Genomic DNA, 24,153 nt, shown 5'->3' with positions numbered 1-24,153 from the left:
TCGCGTTTGAATTTGCGCTGGGTTTTTTGCTTTCACTTTGCAATCGCGCGAACTGTGTATAGAGAGCGACAGCACTGATTGGTGAGTGATGATAATTTGCGCACCAATTCCTCTGACATAGTCTTATCAATCGTTAGCTTACTATGCAAACATGACAAGTGAACTCTCCCACAGCAAGCTTAAACATGTGAGAGGTTGATCGTGCAGAGAATCGCTGAGCGTTATGTGAGTGCGCGTGTAAAAGCAGCAGGATATATATTTTAGTTCTGCTGAGCCAAATAAGACAGGTCAGGGTGAAGAAGTGACAGCCAAAGAAAAGCTTACCACAAAACGGAAAAGTTATGACAAATCAGACTATAAGGCAAAAAGAAAGTGCAGCTTTATGGTTTCATGGACAAAAGAATTTCTGTGGCTGCAATATGACAAGCTAAATAACCAGGGCTGCACATAAGTGGTCTGCAGGTGCGCATTCGCTGTCAAAATAAAAAAGATAAACAAGATAAGAAATTTCAACGCGTGTTTGCGTACATAAGATTTTCAGGAGGAGGACAGACATTTGTTTAGAACTCTTAAAGATGTCGAAGAAGCTCCTTTAAGCAATTACTGTGATGTTCCTCCACCTCCAAAGAAATGTCAGAAGGAGTCCGAACCACAAAAGAAGCGTGTATTCTCGGAAAAGTAGTTGCAGGAGGTGAGCTGGCTTCAAACAAATGATGAACGCCCAGAGATGTGGTGCGGAATGTGCCGTGAAAATTTAATAAATGACAAATTAAAAAGGCATGAACATTTTTTTTGTATCAAAAAAATATCGAACCGTGACACCAAAGTATCGAACCGAACCGAACCGTGAATTTTGTGTATCGTTGCACCCCTAATACATATATATATATATATTAGGGGTGCAACGGATCAAAACGGTTCAGATCGGATCACGGTTTTAAGTCACGGATAGGATCAATTTTTGGATATAGGGCAGTACAGTCTTTGTATCTACCACTCAATTCAATTCATTTGAATTTTATTTATGAAGCGCCAAATCACAACAACAGTCGCCTCAAGGCACTTTATATTGTAAGGTAGACCCTACAATAATACATTATACTCATTATATTGCACTCTGCTGTGATATAATGAGCTGTCATGGTCACGTAGCTTTCCGTTGCCCTGGAGATCCACCCATTTGTAGTAGTTATGGCAACAGAAGATGCCTGGGACAGTTCAGCCACAACTTAAATCTTTTCCTGCTCATACCTGCTTGGAACAATCTTGCCACTAAAGTAGGCGCGAACGGGATATCATAGCGTGGCTCAAGCACGTTCATCATAGTTTAAACCCCTTGTTTTGCACAACAGAATACGGACTCCCGTCTGCAGCTAAACACCCCAATAGCTTTTGTAATAGCTTTAGCACGGTCGGATTGGGCAGCAAAGGGCTGCTTAAATACGGCAAACTCCTCTGCTCCTCCACTTGGACCACTAGCACTGGCCATAACTATCGCTTGACAGACCCACCACGTGCACGATACACATACTTTTTTTCCTTCTTTTTCGAATCTTCGGATCACGTGCGTGCCGAACCGTGGAATGGGATCGGTTCGGATTAGGGATTATGGATCAACTGTGATCCGTTGCACCACATATATATACATATATATACATATATACACACATATATACGTATATATAGCAGATGACTCGTAATCTGGAGAGGAAATGGCGTGTCACAAATTTAGAGGATCATCATTTAGCCTGGAGAAATAGTTTGCTGTTTTATAAGAAAGCCCTCCGCAAAGCCAGAACATCTTACTATTCATCACTGATTGAAGAAAATAAGAACAACCCCAGGTTTCTCTTCAGCTCTGTAGCCAGGCTGACAAAAAGTCAGAGCTCTTTTGAGGCAACCATCCCTTTAACGTTAACTAGTAATGACTTCATGAACTTCTTCACAAATAAAATTTTTATCATTAGAGAAAAAATTACCAGTAATCATCCCACAGATGTAATATTATCTACAGCTACTCTTAGTACCATTGATGTTAAGTTAGACTCTTTTTCTCCAATTGATCTTTCTGAGTTAACTTCAATAATTACTTCCTCTAAACCATCAACGTGTCTTTTCCTGCCATTAATTAATTAATGCTTCGATCTTAAATATGATCAACCTATCTCTAATAATCGGCTATGTACCACAGGCCTTCAAGCTGGCTGTAGTTAAACCTTTACTCAAAAAGCCATCTCTAGACCCAGCAGTCTTAGCTAATTATAGGCCAATCTCCAACCTTCCTTTCATATCAAAAATCCTTGAAAGAGTAGTTGTCAAACAGCTAACAGATCATCTGCAGAGGAATGGCTTATTGGAAGAGTTTCAGTCAGGTTTCAGAGCTTATCACAGCACAGAAACAGCTTTAGTGAAGGTTACAAATGATCTTCTTATGGCCTCTGACAGTGGACTCCTCTCTGTGCTCGTCCTGCTAGACCTTAGTGCAGCATTCGATACTGTTGACCATAATATCCTATTAGGGCGATTAGAACATGCTGTAGGTATTACAGGTACTGCACTGCAGTGGTTTGTATCATATCTATCTAATAGACTCCAATTTGTGCATGTAAATGGAGAGTCCTCTTCACACACTGAGGTTAATTATGGAGTTCCACAGGGTTCAGTGCTAGGACCAATTCTGTTTACATTATACATGCTTCCCTAGGCAGCATCATTAGTAGACATAGCATACATTTTCACTGCTATGCTGATGACACCCAACTCTATCTGTCCATGAAGCCAGATAACACACACCAATTAGTTAAACTGCAGGAATGTCTTAAAGACATAAAGACCTGGATGGCCGCTAACTTTCTGCTTCTTAATTCAGATAAAACTGAGGTTATTGTACTCGGCCCTGAAAAGCTTAGAAATATGGTATCTAACCAGATTCTTACTCTGGATGGCATTACCTTGGCCTCCAGTAACGCTGTGAGGAACCTTGGAGCCATTTTTGACCAGGACATGTCCTTCAACGCACATATTAAACAAATATGTAAGACTGCTTTCTCCCATTTGCACAACATCTCTAAAGTTAGAAATATCCTGTCTCAGAGTGACGCTGAAAAACTAGTTCATGCATTTATTACTTCCAGGCTGGACTACTGTAATTCATTATTATCAGGATGTCCAAAAAACTCACTGAAAAGCCTTCAGCTAATCCAAAATGCTGCAGCAAGAGTGCTGACAGGGACTAGAAAGAGAGAGCATATTTCTCCTGTATTGGCTTCCCTTCATTGGCTTCCTGTTAAATCCAGAATTGAATTCAAAATCCTGCTCCTCACATACAAGGTCTTAAATAATCAGGCCCCATCTTATCTTAATGACCTTGTAGTACCATATCACCCTATTAGAGCACTTCGCTCTCGCACTGCAGGCCTACTTGTTGTTCCTAGAGTATTTAAAAGTAGAATGGGAGGGAGAGCCTTCAGTTTTCAGGCCCCTCTTCTGTGGAACCAGCTTCCAGTTTGGATTCAGCAGACAGACACTATCTCTACTTTTAAGATTAGGCTTAAAACTTTCCTTTTTGCTAAAGCATATAGTTAGGGCTGGACCAGGTGACCCTGAATCCTCCCTTAGTTATGATGCAATAGACGTAGGCTGCCAGGGGATTCCCATGATGCATTGAGTTTTTCCTTTCCAGTCACCTTTCTCACTCACTATGTATTAATAGACTTCTCTGCATTGAATCATATCTGTTATTAACCTCTGTCTCTCTTCCACAGCATGTCTTTTATCCTGTCTTCCTTCTCTCACCCCAACCGGTCGCAGCAGATGGCCGCCCCTCCCTGAGCCTGGTTCTGCCGGAGGTTTCTTCCTGTTAAAAGGGAGTTTTTCCTTCCCACTGTCGCCAAAGTGCTTGCTCATAGGGGGTCATATGATTGTTGGGTTTTTCTCTGTATCTATGAAGCACCTTGAGGCGACTTTTGTTGTGATTTGGCGCTATATAAATAAAATTGAATTGAATTGAATATATACATATATATACGTATATACACTCAACAAAAATATAAACGCAACACTTTTGTTACTGCTCCCATTCCCCATGGGATGGACGTAGAGACCTAAAATTCATTCCAGATACACAATATAACCATCCCTCCCAAACAGTGGTCACAAATCAGTCCAAATGTGTGGTAGTGGGCACATCTGCTATATTGAGATAATCCATCCCACCTCACAGGTGTGCCACATCAGGATGCTGATCTGACATCATGAGTAGTGCACAGGTGTACCTCAGACTGCCCACAACAAAAGGCCACCCTGGAATGTGCAGTTTTTTGCGCTATTGGGGGTCTGGGGACCCAGAACCGGTCAGTATCTGGTGTGACCACCATTTGCCTCATGCAGTGCAACACATCGTCGCATGGAGTCTATCAGATTGTCAATTGTGGCCTGTGGAATGTTGGTCCACTCCACTTCAATGGCTGTGCGAGGTTGTTGGATATTCGTGGGAACTGGTACACGCTGTCGTATACGCCGGTCAAGCACATCCCGAACATGCTCAATGGGTGACATGTCCGGTGAGTATGCTGGCCATGCAAGAACTGGGACATTCCCAGCTGCCATCTGCCCTGAACAATGTGAACCATGATTCATCTGTGAAGCGCACACCTCTCCAACGTGCCAGACGCCATCGAATGTGAGCATTTTCCCACACAAGTCTGTTACGGCGACGAGCTGGAGTCAGGTCAAGACCCCGATGAGGACGACGGGCATGCAGTTGAGCGTCCCTGAGACGGTTTCTGACAGTTTGTGCAGAAATTGTTTGGTTGTGCAAACCAATTGTTCCAGCAGCTGTCTGGGTGGCTGGTCTCAGACGATCTTGGAGGTGAACCTGCTGGATGTGGAGGTCCTGGGCTGGTGTGGTTACACGAGGTCTGCGGTTTTGAGGCCGGTTGGATGTGCTGCCATATTCTCTGAAACGCCTGTGGAGACGGCTTATGGTTGAGAAATGAACATTCAATGCACGGGCGACAGATCTGGTTGACATTCCTGCTGTCAGCATGCCAATGCACGCTCCCTCATTGCTTGTGGCATCTGTGGCATTTTGCTGTGAGACAAAACTGCACATTCCAGGGTGGCCTTTTGTTGTGGGCAGTCTGAGGTACACCTGTGCACTACTCATGATGTCAGATCAGCATCCTGATGTGGCACACCTGTGAGGTGGGATGGATTATCTCAATATAGCAGATGTGCCCACTACCACACATTTGGACTGATTTGTGACCACTGTTTGGGAGGGATGGTTATATTGTGTATCTGGAATGAATTTTAGGTCTCTATGTCCATCCCATGGGGAATGGGAGCAGTAACAAAGGTGTTGCGTTTATATTTTTGTTGAGTATATATATATATATATATATATATATATATATATATCTGTCCCCACTGCTGTTCTGCATAGGCCTGAACCCCCTCAGTGAGATCATTAACAAGACTGGCTACGGATACCGACTACGGAACGGAGCAGTTGTCAGCCACCTCCTGTACATGGATGACATCAAGCTGTATGCCAAGAGTGAACGAGACATCGATTCACTGATCCACACTACCAGGCTATACAGCAATGACATTGGAATGTCGTTCGGACTGGAGAAGTGTAGTCGGATGGTAACAAAGAGAGGGAAGGTAGTCAGAACTGAGGGGATTGAACTACCAGAAGGCAACATTGCAGACATAGAGGACAGTTACAAGTACCTGGGGATCCCGCAGGCAAATGGGAACCATGAAGAGGCCGCTAGAAAGGCTGCAACCACCAAGTACCTGCAGAGGGTCAGGCAAGTCCTGAGGAGTCAGCTGAATGGTAAGAACAAGATCCGGGCCATCAACACATACGCCCTGCCCGTGATCAGGTACCCTGCTGGGGTAATAAGCTGGCCAAAGGAGGAGATAGAAGCCACTGACATAAAGACAAGAAAGCTCCTGACCATGCATGGAGGGTTTCACCCCAAGTCCAGCACCCTGAGGCTGTACGCTAAGCGGAAGGAAGGGGGCCGGGGACTGGTGAGTGTCAGCACCACAGTCCAGGATGAGACAAGGAACATCCAAGAATACATTGGGAAGATGGCCCCAACTGACCGAGTGCTCAGTGAATACCTCAGGCAGCAGAAACCCAAGAAAGAGGAGGGAGACGAGGAACCATCATGGAAGGACAGGCCCCTGCACGGTATGTACCACCGGCAGATAGAGGAGGTGGCTGATATCCAGAAATCCTACCAGTGGCTGGACAAAGCTGGACTGAAAGACAGCACAGAGGCACTAATCATGGCAGCACAAGAACAAGCTCTGAGTACAAGATCCATAGAGGCTGGGGTCTATCACACCAGGCAAGACCCCAGGTGCAGGCTGTGTAAAGATGCCCCAGAGACTATCCAGCACATAACAGCAGGGTGCAAGATGCTAGCAGGCAAGGCATACATGGAACGCCATAACCAAGTGGCCGGCATAGTGTACAGGAACATCTGTGCCGAGTATAACCTAGAAGTCCCGAGGTCAAAATGGGAGATGCCCCCAAGGGTGGTGAAGAATGACCGAGCTAAGATCCTGTGGGACTTCCAGATACAGACGGACAAAATGGTGGTGGCTAACCAACCGGACATAGTGGTGGTAGACAAACAGAAGAAGACGGCCGTAGTGATCGATGTAGCGGTTCCGAATGACAGCAATATCAGGAAGAAGGAACACGAGAAGCTGGAGAAATACCAAGGGCTCAGAGAAGAGCTCGAGAGGATGTGGAGGGTGAAGGTAACGGTGGTCCCCGTGGTAATCGGAGCACTAGGTGCGGTGACTCCCAAGCTAGGCGAGTGGCTCCAGCAGATCCCGGGAAAAACATCGGAGATCTCTGTCCAGAAGAGCGCAGTCCTGGGAACAGCTAAGATACTGCGCAGGACCCTCAAGCTCCCAGGCCTCTGGTAGAGGACCCGAGCTTGAAGGATAAACCGCCCGCAGGGGCGTGCTGGGTGTTTTTATATATATATATATATATATATATATATATATATATATATGGGGTCACACTCTGACCACACACACACACACAACGCACAGGCAAGGTATTCTTTGTTTGTATGTAGACGTCATATGTTAATGAACCCATGTATCAACAAGAAAAGATTTTTAGAATATCAACAAATTAAATCCATAGTAAAAAAGAAATTTAAACTGGGTCAAGTTTAACTACAAACACCACCAAGTGTGGTTCAATTTCTTACTCTTAAAACCCCCAAATTACTTTCCAAAATATACAGAATGCTTTCTAAAACTGATGAATCAATATCACTTCCTATTGCAAAATGGGAAGCGGATTTATCAGTTAACTTAGACCTAAACTTCTGGTCTCAGATTTGCTTAAAAACCTTTCATCTAATTAGAAATCCCAGTCTTCAATTAATTCATACAAAATATTACATAGAGTGCACTATACAGGTCATCGGATGTTCAAGATGGGCTTTACATCTACCAACAACTGCTCACACTGCCAAACCAATTCACCGGACACTTATATCCACGCTCTTTGGTTCTGTCCACCAGTTCAGAAGTTTTGGCGCGAGATATGTGAAGACTTATCAAAGTGTCTGAAATGTAACATTCCAACTTCCCCCTTAGTGTGTTTGTTGGGCAGCTTAGATAATGTCACTTCAGAAAAGAATATAGCCCATATGGTTTTCACTGCCCTATGCATAGCCAAGAAAACTGTCCTCATGAACTGGAAAAATAAAAATAATCTTAATTCTAACCAATATAGAAATTATCTATTAGATTACATTAGTCTTGATACAGCCTCAGCCACCACATCAGATCAATTGCTCTGGGCTCCTGTGATCAGCTCCATCACCTAGTGGGGGTGGGGGGTCATAGTTTGGTCCTGCCTTCACTGTTGTGATTGGTGTGGGGGTAGGGACATGCTTAGGGCGTCGGGGGGTTCCCCGGAGGCATCTTCCTTGGGGGGCTCAACCCGGGGTAGCGGTCATGGCCAATTAGGGGCTCTGTTGGCTCTTAGGTGACGGTTTCCTCGTGGCTGTGTGCAGCGGGGCTAGGGGAGGGTCTGTGCTGACGGACGTGGGTTACTGACCTGGTAGCCTGGCTGCCCCTGGGTGGGTCCGGGATGGGTGTGAGGTTCTGGGGGTGCTCCGTCTCTGGGCTGGGGAAATGGCATATCCATGGTAAATAAGGTAGTCACATAAACTGATCATAACTGTATCTTAATATTAGAAACCATATTAGATTAATTTAGTTGTGAAAAAACATGTACATAAAATAAAAAAGTTCTAATTTACTGGTGTTGGCCAGAGGGGCTGATGGCGCGTTATGGCAGCCTCGCTTCTGTCAATCTGCCCCTGGGCAGCTGTGGCTACAACTACAACTGTAGCTTGCCTCCACCAGTGTGTGAGAGTGAATGAATAGTGGCATTGTAAAGAGCTTTCGGTGCCTATATAAATCCAATCCATTATTATTATTACTTTATCAGATAGACGACTTCTGAAAATGACTCGCCAGTCAGTCCTGAAGACAGTAAATCGGACTTTTTGATTTTTCAATCTTGGTATGACTTGAATATCTATAACACGATCACCTTTATATCTTGATGCATGCTCATAAGATTGGGGAAACCTGTAGTCAGCTGAGACTGAGGAAGTCACTTGGATGAGTGACGTTTTCTCCCACTGAAATGGTATATCTAGATGAACAAAATAAACTTTTTGGGATCACCTTTATAGATACTGATGTTACACAGCCTGTAACCCTGTTACCCTGTACACGTGTATGGAGAACATTAGCTGTATATAGGAATATAACAATATATAATGAGGAAATATTGCACTGTGTCACACTCTACATTCTTATTTGACTGCAGTTTATGTAGAAGGAGGACCCTGGCGCCCTTTTAACCCGTTTTTGTGTACCATGTTCTTATCAAAGAGTCTTCAATCAGTCTTTTTAGATAATGAAACAAAGCATCTCTATTAGATAGGGAAATTAGATCAATTAGGCCCTTGTTATAGCTGCTTTTGTGTTCTACTGGTAGTTTGCACTTTCTCCTACCTGACAATCAAGCTCTACTTTTGGGATGAAAGCTCCATAACAACGATGCACTCTGCCTAATAAAAAAAAGATCACCTTCTTTTCACATTTGCAGTCTGACTAGCCCAAGTGTAGGGCAACGGGCTGCACTGTCAGTTTCTCCAGGCTGCCAGGGTCGTTACATCACTCTGCGAGGACACGCCTTTTTGGGTGGTGACACAATCGAGGAAAAGCGCTCGGAGGGGGAGGGGTGTCCCGTCGGCAGGCACACAGACAGCAGGCAGCAGCTGCAGCGACAGGATCTGGCGCTGTTACTCTGCACTGAAAACTTTCACATTACGATTTTAGCTCCGAAAAACACACACACGCAGGTTTAGAAACACTCCACACACTCACACGCACGACCTCTTTCTAAAATGGTAGACCGCGAGCAACTGGTGCAGAAAGCCAGGCTGGCCGAGCAGGCAGAGAGGTATGATGATATGGCAGCTTGCATGAAATCGGTAAGTAGGCTTCCTCTGTAATGACCTTTCTTTTCTCTTTGTCATTTTCTGTCATAAGTAACCTCAACAAGCTCTCTCTCTGTGTGTGTGTGTGTGTGTGTATGTGTGTGTGAGAGAGATAAATGTTTCAAGGCTGTACAGACCTAACGGTGGGGCAGGGGACTGTGCCTGTGTGTCACAGCACATTTGGGCTTAAGTGGACAAGCCGAGGACAATTGGTGTATGAAACTTATGATAAAAGATCGCATTTGTGAGGAATGCACGTCTGTGAGTATGATAGGGACAGGCTGTAAAAAGATTTGGGCTACATCATTTTGAAGAGGCCCTGTGTTCACCGTTCACACAGCAGATATATCAGTGAAATTGATCACATACTTCGAAGCTCAGTGAAAATCGGTGATTTACAGTAAATCGGGGGAGGGGGTATCGGATGGGTGCTGTAGTGGATTGTGGTCGTTTGAAATGCGGACTGTCTGATCTTGGGGCGGTGCCTTTTGCCAGGCTCCTTCGTAACCGGCCGGGCTGCCCGGGTGTAACAAGAACCGAGAGAGAAATGAGTCGCAGAATGGCGATAAGAAGCCACTGAGTCATCATCTGTCTGAATCAATCATGGGTTCACAGTCAAAGGGATCCTGATCGACAGATACGCATATCGTCTGGGAGCAGAGAACGAGCTGGGTTGGTACCAATGATGATGAGAGTGACATCGCAGGCTGCTCGTGTTCCGGTTTAAACCAAATAAAGAGCCCTCGACTTAATGTGAAATACCCTACCCCCTCCTTCTCGGGCACCGTCTCTTCTGCACATTTGGCGCAGTGAGAAAGGGGCAATGTTGGCTGAAGGTTGCTCGCAAATCGATTTGCGCAGAAGGGGCGCACAGAAGTGTATCCACCTTTCAGACGTGGGTGTCGGTGCACGGACGACTTTCCAGAATCATCCATTCGGTAGATGCCATATTGCAGCAAATGCACACTCGCGTGAGCGTGATGGAAGCGCCAGTGTTCAGTCGATGCTTCTGTAGCAACCGCATCCCTGCGTCCTCGACCTCTTACAGCAGGTTCCCCACACAGAGGCGTGCCGCAGCATCTGCCAGGATGCAGCACAGGTCCAACCGTAGTGCACCATTTCACTGGCAGTGCATCTCACAGCATCAGGGCAGTCTGAGCCATCTCACAGAGAAATAGAAGTCAGTGAATGCTGGGTTGACCTGAGCTACTTTATTTAAAATAACGGACATGGAGATTATGGCTAGTGTCTTTTTTTGCTCTTAAGATAAGAGCTAAAGAGTTTTCTCGTGTCATATTTCTACATGATCATTTCTACATGATCATCTGTTATGGCCGTTTTCAGTTAACAGAGCTGCTTTCTATTCATGGTCGTCATCTCCAAGACTCAACTAGTAAGCTGTCAGAGTATTTTAAAGGCCGTACTGCATGCTGCTTTCCAGGACCGGCTTGTAGTGGCAGTGCCAGAGAGGGGGGCTCCACCCCTTCCCATTTGTGCCGAGTCAGAGAGTGAGAGAACAAGCTGCCCCTCACCCAGCCTGTCTCTCTGCACCACTGGGCAGTGGGGTGTGTCTGCTGCCTCGCCCATCGTTTGAGGGGAATCCCTTGCCACTGCAGGCATGGCAACCGCCCCGGTGGCAACGGAACCAAATAACCAGAAGGACGGAGCGTCCCCAGGAGGATTTGTCAGGCTTTAAGCTAAGGAGCTGGGCCCTACCAGAATGAATGATATGGTTTCTGGGCTGCTGTTGGGAGTTTTCACCACTGTCTTCAAATTTGATTACAGAACAGCATGTCCCAGCTTCAGTTCTACTTTCTACAACATGAATAAGTTATTACTTCAATAGATCTAGCTGTTGATTTTTAGGAAATTAACCATATCCAGAGAAGCTTATTTCATTAATTAGTCCAACTAAAACATCTCCACAAAAAGTAACTATGAGGTCTCCCTAATTTGACAAAAATATGATAATCACAGATAATACAATAAATCTGTGTTAGCAATTTGACATATTTTAGGATCTCAGAAATCCTACCAAAAATGATGGAGCTAGATGTTGTCTCTGGAACTATTTTCTTAAATTTTTTAACATAAGTGCTATCCTGATCCAGAACTACCACACTATTTGGAAGCGGCCTGTCAGGTTCACATAGCCGAGACAAAAAAAAAATCTTTAAAACAAGACAAATTACAGTTCTTGAGTCATGTTGAAGTACTCATCGATAACCATATGCTACAAACACATGACACAGTACCCGGTGTTACTCTGCCTGTGTTTTGTAATAGTGACAAAACCCCTGTTCCACTGAAGTAAAGAAGTTTGTCACTGTGCCACACAGTGACTCACACAAAGAACAATATGCAGAACTGATAAAACTATTAAATCATAACACCGATAACATTGCACGATCTGATATCGTCGTGTTGGTGTTGTTCCCAGATCATCATCCTAAATGTTGCTCCAGGATCAACATTGCAAGTGACCAATCAGAATGTTGTGACGTCATACTTTTGCGACTTCGGGAAAAACTGGCGTGAAACAAAAAACTGTGCTTAAGCTGCGAGAAACCGCCTCTGTCTGCTGATCAACGGACCCTAACCCTAACCAACCCTTTAATAAACGGTAAGCAGAATTGATATTGTCCTTGCAACTTTGGAATTTCATAAATGAACGAATGGATTGGCGCGCAAAAGAATAACGTCACAACAATGTGATTGGTCACTTGCAATGTTGAACCTGGAATAACATTTTCATGATGATCTGGGAACAACACCAACACGATGATATCAGATCATCCAATAAGATTACTGACATTTAGCCAGTGGTGGCTAATCAGAAATATTAGTTATTAATTATTAATTTTAAATTGATTAATAGATTACGTAATAGAGATTACACAACTAATGCTACATTTGAGATAATTTTCTTAACCTGTTTTCATACACGGGAAATATTCATCTCTTTGATCACTTAAGCTTAATTCACACATCCACTCAAGTCTGTATGTTTTTTGCGGAGCGAGAATTCTGTAATTAGTCAGTCCAATACAGCCTCAATCAACAGACATGGCAAAATTTCTAAGTTGACCACTGTCAGTTCGGAGCATACCACATCAGCATGATGGAGGTAATTTTATGGCATGGGCACAAAGCCAGTCGCTGGTGTTGATCGATGATGGTGATAGGGGCAGAGATTGTTTTTCAGTGGTAGAGCATCTCAGGGGAGGGAAATCTGTAGTTTCTGTCTTAAAGCATTCACTGACTACAAAAGATTATTAAAGTATTAAAAATGAACCATTTTAAGTCATCTGCACAATTAATTTGAAAACCTGCAAAAATGGAGGAACCGTGTATAAAAATGGCCGTAGTTCATGTTAATGGAAGCAACTGTACTCATAAGACATGCACATCTATTAATGTGGCTGCACGAAGCCTGAGCCCTGTGTTGCTTTCTAAGTGATCAGTAAATGTTAATTGGTTTGATTGTCATCATAACTTTTAAATAGGAAAGCGTCCGCGGCGATCAGATGGACATGAAAGAGATTCAGACTCCTTGAGGTTAATGAAAACAGGGGCCATGTCTGAAAGGGGCGTCAATCGCTCTCTCTCCCTTGCTCTGTTTCTTCTGCTTTCTGTTTTTTTAATTTAGAGAGCCAGCTTCTGTCATGTTCAGTAAATGTGGGCGGTGACAATCCCGTTTGGCCCAAAAGTTTTGTAGTCATGGTTGCTCAAGTTTATGGACATATTTGGCTTTTTTTTTTTCTTCATTTTATTTGCAGATTTGCAATGTTGATCTGAAAGACCTTACCATCTTTTGTTTGAGTTACATAGCAACAGCGGCTAAGAGGCCGGTTTACTGTGTATGAACATATATATATATGTTTATGAGAAGGCAGGCAGCCAGAGCTGCTGCACTTTAACACACGCATTTAACTAAGTCACCATAGGTAGTTGTACATTGTGTTGACTTGACCCCATTAGTTTGAATAAGCCTCCTCCCTCCACTCCACCCCCCCCCCCCCCCCCCCAACATAACACACCCTGTTGGAGAGCTTATTTCTTTGTCTTAGGAAGTGCATGGCACAGAGAGCCAAGGCTTCCATCACACTTAATAAACTGAGCCCATTATTCCCCATTCAGTGCATTAGCAAAAGTATTGTGCTGCAGCTGCTCCATACACTGCACCTCAGTTTAATATGTAATGGCTATAAAAGCTTTTGCTGTTCGATAAACAAATCATGGTTAATAACAGCAGGTGCAAGACAGAGCTCTTCAAATAGGTTAGGCTGCAAAGCTGTCAAGACTTGTGGTTTATTTATTTATTTTCCCCCCCAGAAACAATCGCTTGCTAAATTACAGATGTTTTCTATTCAGCATTTTCTGTACCTGCAGCAGTTGTAAGTAATCCTGAGGAACCAAAGATCGTGTGGGGGCAAAAATACATTCTGTTTTGCAGGTGGTGATCACTTTAGGATGAGTGCAGAAATACAGCGTAATACACAGTATGTAAAACTGACAGGCTGTTATTACGGAACTACCAATATACTGTAAATGAAAGGAGCCTGGTCCATACAGGCAGTGACGGTTCCTCCTCCTCTATTTCTTCAGAGATAATAGAGAGAACAAAATATATGAAAAAGACCAATTGGTTAACGTGACTATTACCGCATTTCAGTATCATTTATAACTTTACAATAACAATAGCAATGACATTCAATTTAATTTCAATTATATACCACCAAATCGCAACAACATTCACCTCAAGGCACTTAAAAATTGTAAGGTAAAGACTATACAAAATAGAGAGAAAATCCTAACAATTAGGCAACCCCCTATGATCACTTGGCAACTGTGGGAAGGAAAAACTCCCTTTTAACAGGAAGAAACCTCCAGCCGAGAGGGACAGACATCTGCCATGACAGGTTGGGGTGAGGTGAGGCAGAGACCAGAGTCATGTATAATAGAGTAGCTATTTAATTCTAAAATTATGTAGCATTTTTTAAAATTATTTAACTGCCTTTTCTGACTGTGTTTCCTTTTTCCCCATTTTCTGTTAAGTGACCGTTATGTTGTTGCAGCAGCTCTGATTGACTGTTAAAGAAATGGAAAGAACAAATTTGGACCAAGGGGCTTGTCAGGGAAACTGATGGAGAGCGCTGCTTTTCTGGTATACCTTTAGGCCTCGATCTGTGGCTCGATCACAGCTGTCAAAAATTATATTCCAAAAGTCTGATCTACTTACAGAGGTCAAAAGTATATATAAGTTTTTTCCCCCTAGTTTTGCCTCTTAATTACAGTCAGTATTTGCAGTAACATAATTATCATTATTATGTACTTGGGTACTTATTACAAAGAGTCTGACTTGTCAAAACAGTGGTAACAAACCATGATATTACAACTTCCATCTTCACAAAAGGTGTTTTCCCTTAAATACACAGAGGTATCTGTCCTCCTGGCCATTTTAAAAGGCCAGTCCCTTCGAGACAAAACGTGAATTATGTTCTGGATGCTGCCTTCTAGTTAGGGCTGCCACAATTAGTCAACTAGTCACGATTACGTCGACGATTTCGACTGATTTAATAGTCAACGCGTCGTTTGAAGCTTTGTAAGATCACAAAAGACGCAGGAATAAGTAGTAGGATTTAAGAGTGTAATAACGGACTGAAACAGAAGATGGCAGCACTGCATGTACAAGGATGCCAGCTGCCATTAAACCCAGAAGAAGAAGTAGCTTTGTCCCAGAATTCATAGCGCAGCCCAGCTCAGTTTTCAACAATGGCGGCAGCTAGTTAGTTTTAATATTACTCTTATTATTCTTTCTGGGTCACAAAATAAAAGTTTAACATATTTTCAGGCGAGACTGTAACTGTGTAAACCAGTTTATCAAGACACCACATATTTTCAAAAGTGCGCCGACATTTTCGGAGACGTCTGTTACCCACTAGCTCGATAGCTAGCCGGGGGAAAGGCTCACTAGAGGCCATGAGAACACCGGACTCCCGGCAAATCATTTTCAAACCCACCGCCGTCTTTCGCTACTCAGGTTAAACATATATAAGTCACTTAGATAACTTAAAAATGTTATCGTTTGGCTTTTTTTTAGTATTTTATTTGTTCTTGAGTAAATCGGTCTGGCTGAGATTAAAGTTATAGTTTTTACACAGCTGAATAAACGTCAAGCAGACAGCTGATTATCAGAAGTGTGAGATGCTCGAGAATATACTCCGGTGTCCCGTTATATTTTAGATAGCAAGGAGTTTCTTAAACTTCACTGAAACAGTCTGCAAATTTCATTAAAATTTAATAAACCATCAACTTGTCTTTATTTTTAGTTAGCACATACCTTAAACACTTAAAGCTGTAAGCTAATGATAGTTATATAAGAGCAGACGCATGCTGGTGCAATAAGCCGTACGTTTTATGTCCAATGGATGCATGATCTGATTAGTCTACTAATTGCAAAAATAATCGGTGACTAGTCGACTATCAAAATAATCGTTTGTGGCAGCCCTACTTCTAGTGACACTTTAAATTCTTCTCCAAAGCCCTTAGTGGTAGCTTTTAATCACTGCTTAATTTTTACGTTGAATCTAAGTAGAGAGGTAACATGGCACCACTGGTGTATGGTGTATGCCACTACTTCCATCCATCCTGGGTTTATAAGCCCACAAAATGTTTGTAACTCACCATTTCCTGTTTATCATCATTTTGTAGTTTTTGCTTCAGGTCTTTGGCATAGAAAGTGTCATGTTCTTATTCTTTGTCTTTCGAGGGTAAGAACGTACTCCGAAACCTCAGTCCAATCATGAACGTACCCACAGTCATCTTGGGACACTCACGGATGGCCTGAAATGATTTTTGACTCACTGTTGAGTCACAAAGGCACTATGAAAAACGCCCACTGGACCCACCTACATACACTATAATCATGCTTATTTTACAGCATCTCAGAGCTGTTCTCACATTAGCACCAGTGTGTGCAGTTCAACAGCTTCTTATTATCTTGATGTCGACTTTTCCCCACAGACGTGTGACAAATGGAGAGCAGGGACATAAAATGCTAGAGCATCGTAAGGCCTCTCGCTGACACGCCTACCCCAGACCTGTAGTATAATTTTTTTTTCTTCTAAGACCCATTATTGCTCCAAGAGCATTCCAGAGTTGTAAAATTGCCTCCTTTTGGTCCGATAAGTCTCTATACACATTAACCAGTTACACAAACCAGACTTCTAGGATCACATTTCATCACCCGGTGCTTAAAGAGACATGCCACCACCAGGGCAGCACTGTGTGTTTTCCTTCAAAGTTCCTGTTCACCTGAAGGTGTTTATAGTCATCATGCCGGCGTGTTTTTGCTGTTATACTGTAGAATGAATCTTGTATGGCGACAGAGTCAGTGTCAGTCAGCAACACAGTTACCAGGCCTATATTTATAAAACTGACCAGGAAAGAGTTCTGCCTGTGTGTGTTTGTGTGTTCTGAATTCATGGAATCTAGATGTGTAACCTGTCTAGGTTACAAATGATGATCATCATCATAGTGATGGCAAATGTCATATTTTTAGAAGAATTATTGAAGTTGTGTCTTTACTGCTTCAACAACCTGATGCGGGTTATTTGTTGGGGGCCTGAATGGCCCTGAAAGGGATGAAGACTTTAGAAAGATGACAGGCCAGCCCTTTTTGCACCAATAATGCTGTCAAAGAGGAATATTATTCTCTAGTAATTCCACACCATGATCATGCGTCTTTTGTAGCTCGAATGTCACCTTTGAACATCTGAGACAACTGGCAGTTTGATCCCGTAGATACATTTTATTATTATATTTATTTAATAGGCAATTACTCTGTAATAATGGGCACGTGTATGTGTGTTAGTACCCAATTAAGCCAATGTTTTCCTTCACTTTTGGTTATGCTGTGTGTTGCCCGTTCTGTGACTATAACAAAGCCCCAAATTACATTAATTAGTGTTTGGCATCCCTCAATCCTAGTCCCTAGCCTACATATTTCTTATTCCCATCTTTCTTATTCCTTTTGCATGATCGATTCTTTTTGTGTGATATAGCTGGATACAAACATTAGCCATACTTATGGGAAAAAAATAGCATATGCAAGTAACATAGTAACAAAGAGCTACTTGACTTGTGGCTAAATTGGCTAACCCTATTCATTCTGCCAATGACGTCAGGTGGTCCATGGCGCCTTTGTGTTTGCCTGCTTGAAAGAGGGTCAGAAGGGGGGGGGGGTTGTCACATCAGGTAGTAAATGAGCAAAGGAAAACACAGAAGTAAGGCATGGGGTAACAGGGAGAATGGGAATCTATGGGATTGCAAGCTATTAAAATGGAAATGGAAGGTTCGAGCTTCAAGTTCGAACCCAGATTCTACTTGGGCCCAACACCCTCACGGCCCCACAGCTCTCTCTGTGATATTAACAGCCACACGGAGAGCTGTCAAAGAGGAAGTTATCGATTGTTCTGCCTGGCCTTTGTTTGCATTAACACGCAGTTGTTTGGGACTTTGACTGCCTTGTGTAAGGACCAGTCACGAGAGCAGGCGCGATTGATGAGCTTTATGGGTAGACAGAGCTCCATTGTCATCCCCACACCCCAGCTTCCGTCAGGGCTTTCTGATCACTGTGCAGCCTCCTGAAACAAAGGCAGCCATGTTTGTACAGATGGATTGAGTAGGCCTTATTTTTCTGACTTCTCTGCTGCTCCAGCAGTGACCCACTCTTGCTGGTTGCATTCACTGTTGGTCAGATACTTGTATACGCTAATTGTAAATTAATGGGATGAGGAAGAGTGTTGAGGGTGAGTTAAGGAAGGACTGATGGGCAGAAGGCTGGGCAAGCTTTCTCCTGTTCTTCTAAGTGGGATCATTATGTACTCTGTCCTTTTATTGTTTCCCTGTCTTCATTCTTTCACAGTACAGAGGTCTCATTTATGACAATTGTAATGTTTGTCCTGTGTAGAAACACTCCTTAGTGAACAAGATTACACCTGTAAAGCTCTGCTAGTGGAACGATTGCATACTGATGTTTAGCTTTGCCATAAAAACGTAAAGCTTGATGCTATGATGGCACAATAAAACAGGATGAGAGATTATTAAAATCGCATGAAATGCCAATAGAACGCAAAGTTATTGTTATTCTGAGCAAGGCTGAGTTACATCACTTCAATTCAGACTTTTTTTTTTATATATTTATCCGCCCTGCTGACTGAAATTGATATTTAAAGTGCTCTGCACATTGTTTTGTTTGTTTGTTTGTAACCGTTTCATCTGATCTAATGGGAGAAAGGAAGGCTTATGGGGCTGTGTCCAGAATCCTTTGGTCAGCATTAATGTGTTCGGTAAACCAGTCGCCGTCCTCTGACCCTTCATGAAACAATTATTTAATGTTTTGTTTTAACCGTTTTTACTCATCCCTAACATGCTGTAGCTTTCACTACATCATCAACCATGGCAGCATCCTCACCATGAGCAGCTCATGGCCAGTTTCTCTAACAGAGATATAATTTATAAACGAAAAACAAAGGCGCTCATAAATGAAGCAGATTTTGTGGTCACCATGGAAACTGGAGATTGGATCACAGATTGCTCCTTCACCCTCCCTTTTAAAATTCAACCCAGAGTTATGGCTACTTCATGGATTAACAAGGTGGAAAATTTACAGCAAAATTGGGAGTAAACGTAAAGGCGGAAACAGTTCACCGAGGCTTGGAGGTTCTGTTGTGCATATGACAGAGGTGTTATAGTGACTGATGAACCACAAAGGTCAAAGGGTTAAGCTTTCCACTCTTTCAGTGCTGCTGAGCAAGACCCCATTGTGTGTACTCTGACAAACACACTTACGCAATCTCTGAAGAACACATTTTACTATCCAGTTGACACATGCTAATTTCTTAACACTGTGGCAACAGTGTGTCACCTTACATTCACACACACCGACCAAATCAGGGTGTAGACGAGATATTTTCTGTTCTTGTGTGCCTTCTACAGACAATCCTAATCCCCAGAGGATGAATCCCATAAAATTACTTTGACAGCTGGGAAGTGTGTCTTTTATTATGAGGCTGACCACTTGTATTTTTAATGAAATATTGGAAATTATTCACAACAAATGAAGATAATGCCTATGTTTGCATGGGTTGCCTTAAAAGTTGGTACAGAAAAGACACTAGTAGTCCAAAGAAATTTCTCTACAAGTATGAATGTTAAAATGCACAAAATCTGTCTGAGGTTTCCCTATTTGTATGCATGTAAGTCCTATCAGTTGTATGGTAACCGGTGTGGTGTTCAGTACAGGCATTGTGAAGGCCTGCTCACTGTGATTGGTCACTGCTTTGTCACGCTCACGAAACTGTACTGTGCTGAAAAAGAAAGTAACAACAGGCTTTATATTTAAGAAAGGTCTGTAAAGATGCCTCAGCTGCACAGTCTCTGTGGGATATAAAGGATTAAATCCTCGAGCCAGACACAGGCCTGTCAAAACCAAACAAAACCAGCTTTCAGAGCTGCTGATAGCCAATGAGCAGTTACCTCACAGGGTGATGTCACATGCTGGAGGCGTGGTTTCATTTGCTAATGCAGCGGCTGTAGTATTGGGATGTAGTTGGTGGGCATCTTGTGACTGTTTTAGTTTAACAAGTGAACAAATAATCAAGTTTTTACTGTTAAAATTATATCAGCTGTTGAGTCATCTTCATATACTTGAAAAAAATCCATCAACTCATTTTCCTTCTTGCTTTTCCAGGTCACAGAGCTGAATGAAGCACTATCCAACGAGGAGCGGAACCTCCTCTCTGTGGCCTATAAGAATGTGGTTGGGGCAAGGCGTTCATCCTGGCGCGTCATCTCCAGCATTGAGCAGAAGACATCAGCTGACGGCAATGAGAAGAAGATTGAGATGGTGCGGGCCTACCGGGAAAAGATAGAAAAGGAGCTGGAGTCCGTCTGCCAGGATGTGCTCAACCTCCTCGACAACTACCTGATCAAGAACTGCAACGAGACGCAGCACGAGAGCAAAGTGTTCTACCTGAAGATGAAGGGCGACTACTACCGCTACTTGGCCGAGGTTGCAACGGGGGAGAAGAGAGCCTCGGTGGTGGAGTCCTCTGAGAAGTCCTACAGCGAGGCCCACGAGATCAGCAAGGAGCACATGCAGCCAACCCACCCCATCCGCCTGGGCCTGGCTCTTAACTACTCTGTCTTCTACTATGAGATCCAGAACGCGCCAGAGCAGGCGTGCCACCTGGCCAAGACAGCTTTCGATGACGCCATTGCCGAGCTGGATACCCTCAACGAGGACTCCTACAAAGACTCCACTCTCATCATGCAGCTGCTACGAGACAACTTGACGCTCTGGACGAGCGACCAGCAGGACGACGAGGGAGGAGAGGGCAACAACTAAGGAGTCTAGAACCCCATTCTGCCAAAACAACACAAACACACGCGCTCACAAATGATGACAAAAATAATAATAATAGTTAAAATGTTCTTAGAAATGTAAAACAAAACAAAAAAAACAAAAAAACAAAGGAGGGTGGGTTGGGGGGGCGGTGAAACCTCGGCGGCCTATTGAAGCCGATGGTTGCTGACGCGGCTGCAGTTCTTTATTTTTCCACAGATTTAAAGTGAAAAAAAAAGGTAGGCAGATGAAGGAATTTTAGTTTCAGAAATAACCTACAGTTAAAGAAAAAAAACAATAGAAGAAAGAACCCCCCTCCTTGATAGCCTCTGCAGCATTTGCCAAACACTTGTAGATGCAAGAGGTATGCCATTGATCACAGTGTGACCATTGGGTATTGATACCTTCACACTGGCAGAGACTGGTCTCATTGTGCAAATGAAGCTGAGCTGTCTTGCTATATTCGACGAGGGAGGAGCATATAGAAAATTCAGTTTCGATGCTTGAGCAGCGGGAAAAATGGAGTAACCTTGAATGTCACAAACTTTCTTGGTGAAAGAAAGGGAGGGAGAGAAAGAGAGAGAGCAAGCAGGTGGGTTGGGAGATGAAGATGAGCTTTTCTGGGGGTGTTGAACTTCATTGCGTAAAAACGTACTGACATCTTTAGTTGCACTGCGTGGGCCCATGGTCGTTGAATGAAAAGCAGGTTGTCTCTGTTATTGATAACAAACAACAACAACAAAAAAAATTTGTTTGCTTGTGTCAGGTATTTGTCCTGCTCAGTCACACGGTCATACTGTAACTAAAACTACAGATTCATAAAGTAAACTTAGTGCAGCTTGTCCCTCTCATGTGCTGATGTGCTTTATTAAATAAATTAACTGTTTTTGGACACCCAATTCTTATTGTCAGTATTGTCGTTACTACTTCTATCGGCTCCTTTTGTTTGTCAGGAAACTATTTGATCGAGATAGTGAAAAATACCATCAATTTTCACCTTTAAGTAATGCCGTCTTCAAAACAATTGGCAGGGTCTGATCTGAAATGTCACCTGGAACCACAGACCCGATTAGTGAACAGAGCATGATCTGTGGACAGAGAGCACATGCACTGTTAAAGTGGAAGCTGTAAAAGCAGACATGAGGTTTGTGGATTTACTTTGTCTTCAGTTTCTTCTTGGTCGAGAAAATGCACTTGCCTATTATACTGTTTCTTCAGTGTAAGATGATAACTGCTCCAATAGTCTCCATAATACAATCTTGTGCATGCTAGTGATGTATTTATACAGTAGCTTCAATTTATTAACTTATACTGTAGATGTTATGCATTCATATGAACATGGAATTACTAGACCTTAATTGGATTATTTTCTATTTATTTCTTTTTATTGCGATTGTTAGTTAGACCTTATTTTAATCTGTGTTTTCTTTACTCTATTTGCTGAAGTACGCTATACCAAAACAGTGATTGTTAACAATAAATTGATCTGTTACGGACATCGCTATGGTTGATATGCAATTCTTGGCAAGGGGGACTAAAAGCAGAAGGCAAATTAGCTTATGTTGTGCCACTGACCAGCACAACACAGGCCGATGGATTCATGTTTCAGTGAGGAGACGCCGCATATTTGGAAGCTTAACAAAATTAGTTCACAGAGAATGGTTGGTGTTTTTTTTTTTGGTTTTTTTTTTGAGCCAAAATTTAATTCAGTTTCATTTAAATAGCGCCAAATCACGATAACTTTTGCTTCAAAACCCTACAAAAATACAGAGAAAACCCCAACAAGCGACAGTTGGGAGGAAAAACTCCCTTTTAACAGGAAGAAACCTCCATCAGAACCAGGCTCAGAGACAGGCAGCCATCTGCCGGGACTGGTTGGGATCTTAAGGGGAAGGAGACAGGATAAAAGACACACTGTGGAAGAGAGCCAGAAATTAATAATCACTAGCAGAGCGGACACCTAGCAAACGGCTACCAGCTCCAGCTGAATAACTGTTGTTAAATTGGCCATTTTAACTTGGAACTATGCTGATTGACTCTCTCCTAGAGCCAGCCTCAAGTGGCTGCAGTTTTGGCCACTCTAGCGTTACCTTCATTTTCCATTCAGCAACCCTGAATTACACAAGCAGAAGAAGAATGACAGATGAATTTACAGGGCCTGTCTCTAGAGGTCTTTTTTCATTGGTTTTTTGGTTTTCTTCCTATACAGCCAAGTGTTGACAGCACCCATGGTCCTCAGTGCACAGCACTTTCCTGCTACATTATCATTGCTTTTAATTGAAAGCAGTTCAGCTTTTGGAGCACCACTTTCCTAGCCAATGTTGCTGTCATTAGAATGTCAACACTTAAATACGGTAAAGTTGAAAACTTAGAACAAGATGCTGGTTGCATCTTGTTCTAAACTCTTAAGAATATCTCTGAAAATTTCTGAGGATGCCTATATGCCTATAATATTAATGAATGACTCTTCAAACTTCAGCATCTTTACAAAATTACATAATGCAGTAGCCCACACATATCTGAGAATACAGCTCCAAGAATGTATTTGATGTACTGGTACTGATCCTGGTTGAAACACAACACAGCATAGCAGAAGTCTCCCCCCAGACACACCAACGTCTGATTTTATACAGACGTTGGTGTGTCTGCAATGAGACACCTCAATTATAGGCTGGGTTCTCAAGGTTCTCAAATTTACTTGTTTTGGATTTTAGGCTTTTTGTGATATAGTCCATGTTGCTCAGTGTTTGTCTAGGTTCACTACAGATATCTAATGTGAACTGTACCAATCAATCCAGTTATTTTACAGATAAAGACAATTCATGCTAATCAGACCTGCAAATAATCCAGAGTATAGACTCACATACACACATATCTACAGGATCTACAGCGAGGACATTGGGATTTCATTTGGACTGGATATGTGTGGTTAAATGGTTGAAAAGAGAGGGAAGGTGATCTGGACTGAAGGGGTGGAGTTGTGAGAAGGGAGAATAGCAGATGTGCAGGAGAGCCAAAAGTACTTGGCTATCCCACAGGCCACTGAGAATCATGATAAAGATGCACGAAGGTCAGTCACAGCCAGATACTTCCAGATACGGGTGCTGAAAGGCTAGCTGAACAGTAGGAAAAAGATGCAAGCCATTAAAACACAGGCCCTAATAGTCATCA

General features: G+C 42.9%; 1 protein-coding gene across 1 annotated transcript; it reads left to right on the top strand.

Annotated features, from left to right (window-relative positions):
* The first annotated feature begins 9,305 nt into the window (after window positions 1-9,305).
* On the top strand, window positions 9,306-22,480 carry ywhag1 (3-monooxygenase/tryptophan 5-monooxygenase activation protein, gamma polypeptide 1). The gene is made up of 2 exons (XM_085288356.1): window positions 9,306-9,566; window positions 20,329-22,480. The coding sequence occupies exons 1-2, from the start codon at window positions 9,480-9,482 to the stop codon at window positions 20,983-20,985; spliced, it is 744 nt and encodes a 247-aa protein (XP_085144482.1). The 5' UTR covers window positions 9,306-9,479; the 3' UTR covers window positions 20,986-22,480.
* The last annotated feature ends 1,673 nt before the right edge of the window (window positions 22,481-24,153 follow it).

The sequence above is a fragment of the Mchenga conophoros genome, linkage group LG10, assembly GCF_057382185.1.
Source record: "Mchenga conophoros isolate Kocher_MC1m ecotype Shallow Benthic linkage group LG10, M_conophoros_male_GT1.1, whole genome shotgun sequence".
In the NCBI taxonomy this organism is placed as follows: domain Eukaryota; kingdom Metazoa; phylum Chordata; class Actinopteri; order Cichliformes; family Cichlidae; genus Mchenga; species Mchenga conophoros.
This window is presented reverse-complemented; position numbering and strand designations above follow the sequence as displayed.

What these genes read in the sequence shown, in the direction of transcription:
- ywhag1 (XM_085288356.1), top strand. Translation starts at nt 9,480, where the DNA reads ATGGTAGACCGCGAGCAACTGGTGCAGAAAGCCAGGCTGGCCGAGCAG. An exon ending in TGGCAGCTTGCATGAAATCG is followed by an intron (nt 9,567 to 20,328) that starts GTAAGTAGGCTT and finishes TTGCTTTTCCAG; the next exon opens with GTCACAGAGCTGAATGAAGC.